The sequence below is a fragment of the Cervus canadensis genome, chromosome 30 (genome assembly GCF_019320065.1).
Source record: "Cervus canadensis isolate Bull #8, Minnesota chromosome 30, ASM1932006v1, whole genome shotgun sequence".
Classification (NCBI taxonomy): Eukaryota; Metazoa; Chordata; class Mammalia; order Artiodactyla; family Cervidae; genus Cervus; species Cervus canadensis.
In genome coordinates, this window is record NC_057415.1 from 9,908,798 (window position 1) to 9,920,272 (window position 11,475).

The 11,475-nt window shown below is 40.5% G+C and overlaps 1 protein-coding gene across 1 annotated transcript; it reads right to left on the bottom strand.

Annotated features, from left to right (window-relative positions):
• Positions 1-4,781: 4,781 nt before the first annotated feature.
• Positions 4,782-7,375, bottom strand: LOC122432032 (ras-related GTP-binding protein C-like). The gene is given in 2 exon segments (XM_043453744.1): positions 4,782-7,257; positions 7,259-7,375. Coding segments are annotated over 2 exon segments (1,206 nt in total). The 3' UTR covers positions 4,782-6,168.
• Positions 7,376-11,475: the final 4,100 nt, after the last annotated feature.

Sequence of the window (11,475 nt, forward strand, 5' to 3'; positions counted from 1 at the left end):
TTGCCAATGCAGGGGACACAAGTTTGAGGCCTGGTCTGGGAACTGGGATCCCACATGCCTTGGTAGCAACAGCTACTGAAGCCCATGTGCCCTAGAGTCTGTGTTCTGGAACTAGAGAAGCCACCACAATGAGAAGCCCATTCACCACAACTAGAGAGTGGCCCCCACTCAATGCAACTGGAGAAAGCCCATGCACAGCAACAAGGACCCAGTACAGCCAAAAAAAATAGGTGAATAAATGAATAAATATTAAGTCACCTCAGCCTTCAAGTCTTCCCAGCTGAGGCCATAGACATGGTGGAAGAGAGACAAGCTATCTTTCCTATGCACTGTCCAAATTAAAAAAACCACAGAATCTAATGAAATGGTTATTCCACACTACTGAATTCCAGCATGGCTTTTTATGTAGCAACAGCAACTGAAACAGACTCTAACAATACCATATTGCATAAAGATACAAATTTTTACCCATTGTCTTTTGCGGCTCTGTTATTTGGGATTAAAAGCTCTAATTTGGAGGCAAAGTGTCATGAAATGGGAATTAATTAAGCAAATAATGCTGTGGTTCAGACCCTTTCATGCCTCATCTTTCTCTGGCGAAGGCTCCTGGGTAAGTGGGCTTCTGTCATGCAGTGCATTTCCTCTGTGACTACTCTGTCTTCCCTTACCTCTTCCCACTGTCCCAGCTCTTGCTTATGTTTGATGGTAAAAGAAAGAAGCGGTAGAGTTCAGAGTTCAGAATCCTTACAGTTCTGTTTTTGAAATCATATCCTAAATTGGCTCTTCAAAAAATCTTTGGTCAAACAAAATCTCATACATCCCCAAATCATGCATCCATTCCTTTCCTTTTGACTTTATTCCAGTCAGTGATGATGGGTCAAGTCACTCCAGAGAATGATGCTGGCTTCTCTGCCAAGACACAAAAATGTATCAGGTGGAATCCTGGCTTCCAGTCCATTCATCCATTGACTAGAGTGTATGACTTAAATAAAGAAAAATAACAAAACCAAAGCCAAAGCCCTAAAGATTTATGTAACCACTTTTCTGGGGTCTGGTTAGGATCCCACAGAGAAGGAAGTACCTGAGAGTTCACAGATAGGCCCTGATTGCCACCAAGCTCCGGTCTGTTACCTGAGAGCAGGAGCTGAGGACCACACTGTCCAATTTAGGACACCATGTGACAATGAGATGGACAATCTGATCCCTCACCTACAGGAGAAAACAGACAGGATTTATTTTCAAGCACATGTCTCTCTTCACAGAGAAGATGGGGCAATGAATGGAGAGTGTTAGAGATTAAAATGTTCATTTTTTCTCAGCTGTGTTATAATCACCATCACAATCATATTAATAGTTTTCATTGGAGGACTGCCCGAGGTATGTTGGATTCTGAGCAAGGGATTTTATATGTGTTGGCTCTAAATCTTTCAATAGTCCAACAAAATAGATATTGTTATCCCCACTTTACAAATAAGGAAATTATGGGTCTGGGAATTAAATGTCTTGCTAAAGCTACCCCTGTGTAAAAAACAAAGCTGAAAATAAAATCTGGAGCTGGTGGTTCCAAAGCCTATGCTTTTTCCAAAGCATTTTCAGTTTAGAAATTAACTGTGATCTGATGCAAGCACCAAGGTTCTTTATTAGTAAAATCAGCAAGTAAGAGAGACCTTGAAAAAATGATGATATAGAATGAAATTAGCTGTAAGATTCTAAAATGAATGAAAAGTTTAGGCTTCATACTTTGAGTTTTAATGAAACGAGTTATGAAATGCTAAGAAATTAATGTGTTATTAAGGATCAAAATGTACCAAACTGGAACCTGATAAATGTTGGAAAATCAAATCTAATCTATGGCTAACTCCAAGATTTTATATGATTTTTCTACATATTTTAAGCATTGCTCATTAGGTTTTTACTTTTGACCATCATGTTAATGACTACATAGTACTCTATTAACATAAAGATTTTATTTCCCTAATATCATCATTATATAAAAAATCACTAATAAGCACCTAATTGTAATTAGGATGGTGCTAGGCACTGAACACAGACCCAAGCTATAAAAAGAATGAAATCTTGTCATTTGTGACAACATGAATGGTCCTAGAGGGTATATGCTAAGTAAAATAAGTCAGAGAAAGACAAATATTGTATGATTTCACTTATATGTGGAATCTAATATAACAAAACAGGAACAGAGTTATAGATACAGAGAAAAAAAGAACTGGTTGCCAGAGGTGGGAGGAAGAGAGAATTAGCTGAGGGAGATTAAGAGATACAAACTCCCAACTGCAAAATAAATGAATCACAGGTATAAAATGTGCAGTGGGAGGGAATATATAATTTTTTTTTTAAAGTAAAACTTACAGAGTAGGCAAATTAAGAAGTAGCTATTCATTTCACAGTAATTCTAGGCAAAGTTCTTAAATATAACAAGTTCTTACTGTGCATTCAAAATGAGGATTCTCAAAAATTCAACTGGCACATAATTTACTGTGATACAGCCTTCAGAGCCTGGTTTCAACCCAATCATTAAGTTAACAAAAATTTACAGAGCGCTGACTGTGTGCTGGGAATTGTGCTTTGCTTCATGATCAACACTGAAAGCCCCAGTGACCTTTTGGGGCTAGGCTCCAAATCTGTGCTCTCGCACATCTGTTTTAGTGCCAGAATCCACAGAATCCCCATCTGAATATCAAGGAGAGTCATGGACATGCTTATCCCATACTGTGTCTAGATTAACAAAGGGAACTCAAATATGATAGTAATACAGCATTATTACACTCAAATAATTTAAACAATAGGCCCTGTCCTTGTATGGTACCCATCATCTTATTTAGGATATTGAGTAATCCAGCACAGCTCACATAATACTCATTTAGGAACTCGTCATGGATTAAAAGTGAATGCCTAGAAACTGAGTAAGATTAAGCTACTGTTGTGTGAGTTTGCTGTTTTGAGTGAAAAGAGACTAAGAATGAAAGCTTATTTATTCCCAGAAGTTTGAGTTTGTGAAAGACTTTCCCAAACATATCTAAATACATCATCAAGCAAGCTAAGAGCAGACTGTCATCCCTTAAAAAGAATTTCTTTCAAAGACATGACATTTTGATTTAAAAAAAGGAGAAATATAGTATTGTTCTTCTCTTGTTAATTCATTCAGGGTTTAAGGCAAGAACACTTCAGAACCCAAGATGATTCTAGTAAAAAGAGAAAGCTGAGAACTTAAAAATTTTAATGCAACTGCTGAAGTTAGAATATTTTTTCATTGGCTTCCAATCAACCAGTATAAAACAGAATGATGATAATCTGTTTTCAGCCAGAAGTACTGTCCAATCCAAGTTCACAGAATTTCAATCAACATTTAGTTTGTGAAAAGCAGCCTGTCCCATTGTCACATCACCGTTTGGCTAATCATATCTGAGGGGGAGGATGGATTCCCTTTTCCTTCCACATAGACTGAAGCCAAGTGAATATAGTGGGGAAAAACCAGCAAACCTGGGTCCAGAGCTACTAGCTTCATGACTAGCATTTTTCTTTCACCTCCCAGAACCTCGACGACTCTACCTGTAAACTGGGGACAATGCTTCTTCTCACAGAGGTAGTGGGAAGCTGGTGAAATAATGTGTGTAGCAAGTGCCTTATATATTCCTGAAACATGGAAGGGGCTCTGTAAATAATAGGTATTATCATTATCTCTTATTTAATAGTTCTGTTGAATTATTGTAAATACTAGCTCAGTTAGAAGAATGGCAGAAGATTCAGTTAACCTTGTCAACTTTTAGATCTGCTACCTCCATATTCCATAACCAAATAGCAATGTTTCCTCAGTGAAACAGTTTCAAATGTTTCTTCTTTTGAGTAGAAGAAATGGTCCACTGTCCAAACCCTTTCTATCATACTGGTACTCTGTGATTCTGTCCCCGGTAAAATGTACATTTCAGAGCATTATTTCATGATGAGGTGGGAAAGACATGGAAGCATTATTTAGTTTTATGTTGTGAAAACTTAGGCAGGTGGAAACCAAGGAAAATGTCAGTCTGAGTCCAAGAAGTCTCATCACTTTGAGGCCAGCAACATTAAGGGCAGTCACCTCTTGTAAGTTCTCCAGGCTCCTGACCAGACAGTCCACATAGACCTTGGGGACTCTCCCAATATTCAGGATCTGAAGGTGTGGACACTGTGAGGCCAGGGAGCCCACACTCCTGGTAGTAAGAGCAAGGCAGTCAAATAGTTCTATTTTGTGGAGACTATGGAAGGAAAATAAAAGTAAAATATTAGACTGTACTCCCTGATTCACTGCATCTGAGAAGATTCCCGAAGTCACCTGAGTGACATTTTTACTTTTTCATGGTGGAAAGTCTGCATTTTAATGTTATATTTGAGAAGTGAACATATAGTGCTGATAATATGAAATGAACTGGTAAACCTGATCAACAGATGAACAAAATTCACTAAGCGTGGTACCCTCAGCAAATCCAAGCCATGTTGATTTGCCTTATATATGGTAGTTGTGTTCTAGGAAGCTGCTCAAACACTGGATTAGCAAATCCTCAATCATTGCCCCTAAGGAAATACAGGGTTAGATTCCTGTGAGCTTCTGGTCATAATGTTTTTGTCAACTGATTAATACATAACCTTGTTTTAAATGGCAACCCACTCCAGTACTCTTGCTTGGAAAATCCCATGGATGGAGGATCATGGTAGGCTACAGTCCATGGGATCACAAAGAGTCGGACACGACTGAGCAACTTCACTTCACTTGTTTATTTTTTTTTTTCTGGAGTAAATACATTTATTGATACCCATTTTATATAGTTCAATGAAATAACCTATAAATATAAAAGCGTTTTCTTTTGGATATCACCATGGTCCATGTAAGTACTCAACAGTCAGAGTCGCCTGCAGGAAGCACGCCAAGTCACACAGTGGGGTTTACAGGCCTGAACACACACTTCATACAAGAGTGGCACTTATGTACTCAAGTGGTCCAGTGGCTTTGGAATACATAACAACTGGGCATGTGGAGTAAAAGTAATGTGTAAGTTTAAGTCAATGAAAAGGGTATCAACCTTCAACAAAAAAGACAATTATAATCAACATCCTAGGTGAAGAAAGTACCACAGCTGACACTTGGTGTCGGAACACCGGAGACGAAGTATGTTTAACAACACATGTCATGGTGTCATATGCTCTCTTCAACCCCCAGTGGACAGTCCACCAGTGCCTTTGGGTCATTCAGGGTCAATAAAACAGCAATTCTTAAAAGAATCTCAACAGCTTAGAATAAAAGGTATGTGGGGACTGGTATCAAGTTTAAAGAAAAATGAGCTTAATATTTCAATGACACGATGAGTTTTTCTCCTAAGAGGAGGAAGAGATTGTGGGGAAAACAACTTTTTTAATTCCCTTTTTTTTAAAACAGTGATCAGAATCATTTATCAAATGTGAGGGAAGGAACCCAGGTATCTGGTATCCAAAACACAGGTGCAAAATTTTCTTCTGTCTCAAAGTTTGCTCCTCAACACTTCAGAGGGAACGAACGCAGCAGCCACTGTTGGAGACTTGCTCTAGACTTGATGCAGCACAAAATTTTCTCATTTCTTCAGAAACCAATACAGGAATGTCCTTTTTTGCTGTAGTCAGACCATGTGTCTTCTGAGTTAGCAAGCAAATGCATTTAGAAGGTCTGAGGTGTGCAAGGTCCAAAATTGAAATCTGAGAGGCAGTGTTAGAACTTAAGCGAGGCAGGATTTTTAGAGACTACTCAAATGAAAATCTAAGTGAAGCATATAAAAATTCAGTTCTTTCTATTATTTTCAACTGATATTTGATGGCAACATTCCCTGGTAAGGACAGGTTAAGGGCTGTTATCTCCAGGTCCAAGACATCCCAACTACTTAAAGTAGGGCCCCCAAGAGGAGAAAGACACACACTTCTGTGGTCTCTGGAATTCTTTTTTGCTTTTTTTTTTTTAAGAAATAGTAGCTTCAGTTGCACACCACTGGCTGAAGGGGTTTTCATCCAAATGAGAAACTCTACCCCTTGTCTCTAGAGGGACAGGTACCAGGTTCCCATTAGCGGCAACTCCCATGTCCTGTCGCACGTGGCATCTGACCCTGGAGTGAAGAATAAGCTGGCACAGAGCCCCGATCGCTGGCGTCCAGGCTAGATGGCATTTCGTGGCGTGCCGTTGTGTGTCAACGCTTTCAGGCTGGGGGCACTGGTCTGGTGACTACAGCTCCTGTGAGAAGTCACACCCACCTCAAAAACCTCATGAATAGCTTTTCGGAAACAATGGAAGTTATAGTCTATTAAACCTTTTCTTTCAAAACTTTCTTCCCTAAGGATGCAAACCAGTGCCAAAAATTTAGTCACCTCCTTTAAATACAGGACAGTTGTGTTATTCAGCTTGATGATGGCCATGGACTCTTTGTCATAAGCACTTCCACTTCCATCTTCCTTCAACCCATATATACAAGACACATCAATTACAACATCAATCATGTCACAGCAAAGTTCATATGACTGCATATCCACAGGAGAACTGTCTGTTGCAATGTAGATTTTGCTGACAACATCAAAGAGAAAAGCTTTTTCAATACCTGAATTTGATATAAAGATATTTAATAGATTTTCCAAGGTTGGTAGCTGTGGGATAAGTTTCTGCACCACCTTACTAAAGGCTTCAAATATTGAATGGTCATAGATACTAGTCAAATAAAAGCTAAGGTGAAGTTTTTCTAGCCCAGCATCTGCAAGGTCATCATTGGCCCTTTGATGAATGTCCCTCTGTGTTTCTATTTTGTGATCATCAGACAGACCATCAACTTTGTGAATAAAAACCTCAAAATTCATGTCTGGGTTAACTTTGTAGGCTTTAGAAACAGTAATGTGAAGTCTTGTTAAAGCCTCCATGTAGTCATCCTGTGCATCAATGACATATATCAACGCTCCTGTTCCCCTGAAGATCATCTCATAGTCAAAAGGTGGGTCAAAAAAGCCCATTTGCCCAGGAAAAACCCATATTTGGAAATTCACAAAGGAGCTATTAGAAATGTCATCTTTGTAAATCTTGTTGGTACTTTCCAAAAAGAGGGTCTCATTGGGTGACATTTTATGAAACACCACCTTCTGGATGGAGGACTTGCCGCTGCGCCGGAGGCCCATGAGCAGGATCCTCGGCTTGGAGCTGTCAGCGCCCCCCGGGCCACAGCCTCCTCCGGCCCCCGCCCCAACCCCGCCGCCCGCGGCTGCCGGCTGCCGCCTCCTCTTCCTCCTCCTCCACGCCGTAGCCGAAATCCTTTGGGAAGGAATCCGCCGCGCCCTAACTGCCGGCGAGGGGCGTCTCCTCCGCTCCGTACTGCAGGAACATGGTGCTGGCGCCGCCGCCTCCCGTGCCCTGACAGGCCAGGCCAGGCCAAGCCAGGCCGCCGCCTCCCCAGTCCACCGCCGCCGCCGCTGTCACTTCACTTGTTTAAAAACACCTCATTTAATGTATGTTATTGATTCATTAACACTGAACTCATGACCAACAGGACTATAACTCATACTTGAACAAAGCTAGTTTGACATGTGTATTTACTCTCCAAGGCACATCATAGACCTCTTACCCTTAGGAATACTAAACAGCTCTTCAGTACTATATTTGGGGGCCATTTTAATAACAAGTCACTAATAAAAAGCACAAACATGGGGAAAACATGGCACTAAATGGACCATGAAAAGGATACCTCCATACAGTAGAACTAAAACAAGAGGGTAGAACCTCACCCTATTGGATCTCAGCTGAGAACATGCACTTTGGGCAACTCAATTTTTCACCACTATGTAAATGTCCATAAATGACCAGGAAGGCACTACATTATTGATTTGGGGGATACAAATAAATTTTAGCAAGTTGGTAAATTCTCAAACATGGAATCTATGAATAATGAGGATCTATTGAATACAATGGGGCTTCCCAGGTGGCGCTAGTGGTAAAGAACCTGCTTGCCAAAGCAGGAAACAGAAGAGACGTGGGTTGGATCCCTGGGTCAGAAGATCCCCTGGAGAAGGGCATGGCAACCCACCCCTGTATTCTTGCCTGGAGAATACCCATGGACAGAGGGGTCTGGGGTCTATAGTCCACAGGGTTGCATAGTGTCAGACCCAACTGAAGCGACTTAGCACGCATGCACACATGCACACTGAATACAATATCAACACATTAAACTCAGCAATAGTATATATGGTCAAAGGCAGCTTACGGTAGAAATAGCATTACCTTAGTTTGTGCTGCTGCTGCTAAGTCGCTTCAGTCGTGTCCAACTCTGTGCAACCCCATAGACGGCAGCCCACCAGGCTCCTCCATCCCTGGGATTCTCCAGGCAAGGACACTGGAGTGGGTTGCCATTTCCTTCTCCATTAGTTTATGCTAGTGACACCTAAATTATAGGATAGCCATGTTCAATGGCAGTGGAGGTTTATCAAAAATATTTTCACATTTCTCATAAATTGATTGTATTAAGGAATATGAAACCACTCCTCACTCTCAAATTACAGGACATGTAAAGCCTGTCTGATTGTTTGAAAGCATGAAGGCTTGCAGGTATTTGTGTCTGTTCTAGCAGCTGGTGCTCTTGATATATTTTTTCACACATATCTGTCTGACCTGAGTTACTACTATGACCTAGAAAATTTCAGTCATAGTAAGGGCACAGGGAAGATAGTAAGTAATAATATTGTCTACTTGGAGGACTTACCTGGTCATCCAGTGGTTAAGAATCTGCCTTGCAACTCAGGGTATGTGGCTTCAATCTCTGGGTCAGGGAACTAAGATCCCACATGCCACGGAGCAACTAAGCCTATTGGCCACAACTACTGAGCCCTCACGCCACAACTAGAGAGTCCATGCACCACAAGGAAAGATCCTGCTTGACACAATGAAGATCCTATGTGCCACAACTAAGGCCTAACACAGTTAAATAAATAAGTAAATATTTAAAAGCAAACAGAACGAAAAGAGCACGTTGGGTACTTGGTAATAGACTGCAAGCCCATGCGTTGGTTCTGAAGGAATCAGGAAACTCCCACCAGTCCCTCTTTTTGTGTGACTTTCAGTTGAATGATTACCTAAAGCATCAGCCCTCCAAATGTGGTTCTGTAACCAGCAGTAACCTGTTAGAAATACAAACGCCTGGAGCCCACCCCAGAACCTCTGAGGGTGGGGCCCGGTGACCTGTGGTTTAACAAGCCCCACAGGTGATTCTCATGCCTCTTTAATTTAAAAATCACTGACCCCCAGGAATCTTCCTAATTATGCCCTGGTCACTTGAGTAGTTAGCACCGGCACATGGGTCCTGAGTCCATGATTACATCTTGGATAACTGAATTCACTACTGAATAATGAAGCTTTAATCATATATTTCCCAGAACCAGCACAACATAATAAAATACCTTTTTAAACTGACAGTGTATTTTTAGGACATTATTTCAAAATCAATTCATATTACAATGAATGAGTTATTGTGTAGTATTTTAACACATGAACTATTAATTTATTGTCCCATCCATCTAGATAGGTTAATTTCAGTTAAGGAGTTTTTTGTTTGTTTTTTACTTTCTTTAAGACAATAGGAGAGTATTCAGGTGTAGGGTGAGTATATGTTGTGTGTTTGTGGGTGTTTGTGACTACATTTGTGTGTATGGAAGCAAAAATCAGAAAGAAAAACAGCATATTATAAGTATTATAATAAAATATGACAAACCATTATAAGAATATTTTTTTCTAAGGTCATGATTAATTTCCCAGTTATTTAAATACATATTTGTTCTATTGATTTGATAGTGTTACAGCCAAGTTACTCATAGTCCACCAGAACTTGTTATTGAAAAGAAGTCAGATTTTACTAAAAGTTAACACAGTGGCTTCCCTGGGGGTTCAGTAGGTAAAGAGTTTGCCTGCAGTGCAGAAGACCCAGGTTCAGTCCCTAGGTTCAGAAGATCCCCTGGAGAAAGAAATGGCAACCTACTCCAGTATTCTTGCCTGAGAAATCCCAAGGACAGAGGAAACTGGCAGACAGTCCATGGTGTGGCAAGAGTCAGACACAACTTAATGACTAAACCTATCAACACCATGAAGGAATGTGTACTTTAGTGTTAAAAAGCCTACACCTTTTTAGGTGCTCTTAGGACCAGTCCTTTACCTCCCTGAAGCTCATTTCCTCATATGTAAAATGAGGATGTTGGATTTATTAGGGTCCGTGGTGTCTGATCTCACATTCTACCTAAGGTGGAAACTGAGCTGGAAATGCAAGAGTTAGCTTGAGAACTAGAGTCTCAGAGAAGAGGAAACACTTGAGGTAGAGTCAGGTACTGAAAATCTCAGATATAACCCTTTACTGTTGACTACTGCAAAATTGGATGAGGTATGCTGGACTAGCAGGCATGGTGGCCTAAGAGAAGAAATACTGGGGAAGGTTCAACATCAGGATTTGAGAGAACACTGCCTTCCTACAGTCTTAGGGGAATGTATTTGAGGTGATATTCATATCTAAGAAAAACATAATTCCTCTGAATTCAGCCCACCTTGGGAAGCTATCAAGATAACTGAATGATTGCCAATTTTTATTCAGTTATGATGTCTTTCACATGCTGTTGACCTCATTGTTTGTCCCCTTCTGCTATTCTTTTAGCGTTTGACCTCCAACCCAATTACCCGACCTAGGACTATCACCTGCTTCCAACTAGCTTGTTAGATCTTCCAGCAGCAAGCCTTGATATGAAGTCTCAGAGAGTTGCAAATGGAACCTTTTCACCAGAATTTGACCAAGTCTCATCATTGAAAAACCAAAAAAAAAAAAGAAAAACCAAAAAGCTCTTTTGACTTCATGTTCCTATCCAGTCATCACTTTTCCTTTTTTCCCTACATTTCTAGACAAAATTTCTATTTTCCATTTATTCATCATTTCATGCCAATGTGTTTTTTCACTCTGTCATGCTCCCAAAACAATTCTCATGAAGATCACTAATAATTACTAGTAGCTAAATCCAATAAACATGCTAAAATCCCCAATTTATATACATTTTAAATAGCCTTGGACCCTGTTAACCACTGCCTATTTCTTAAAATTTTTCTGTATGTCTAAAAGTAACACATTTTTCCGGTTTTCCTCATATCTCTTTGGCTTTTCCTTCTCATTCCTTTTGCAGACTCAGCTTCCTTTACATAATCATTGACAAATGGAGCTTCTCAAGGCTAAGGGCAAGACCTCTTCTCCCCTCACACTATAATCTCTTTCTGGATGTCAGCCATGGCCACAGCTTCTACAATGTCCATCTCTAGGCAGATCCTGCTCTGAGCTCCAGAGTCCTCTATCCTTCAGTTCAGCTCAATTCAGTCACTCAGTCGTGTCCGACTCTTTGTGACCTCATGGACTGCAGCACACCAGGCTTCCCTGTCCATCACCAATTCCAGGAGTTTACTCAAACTCA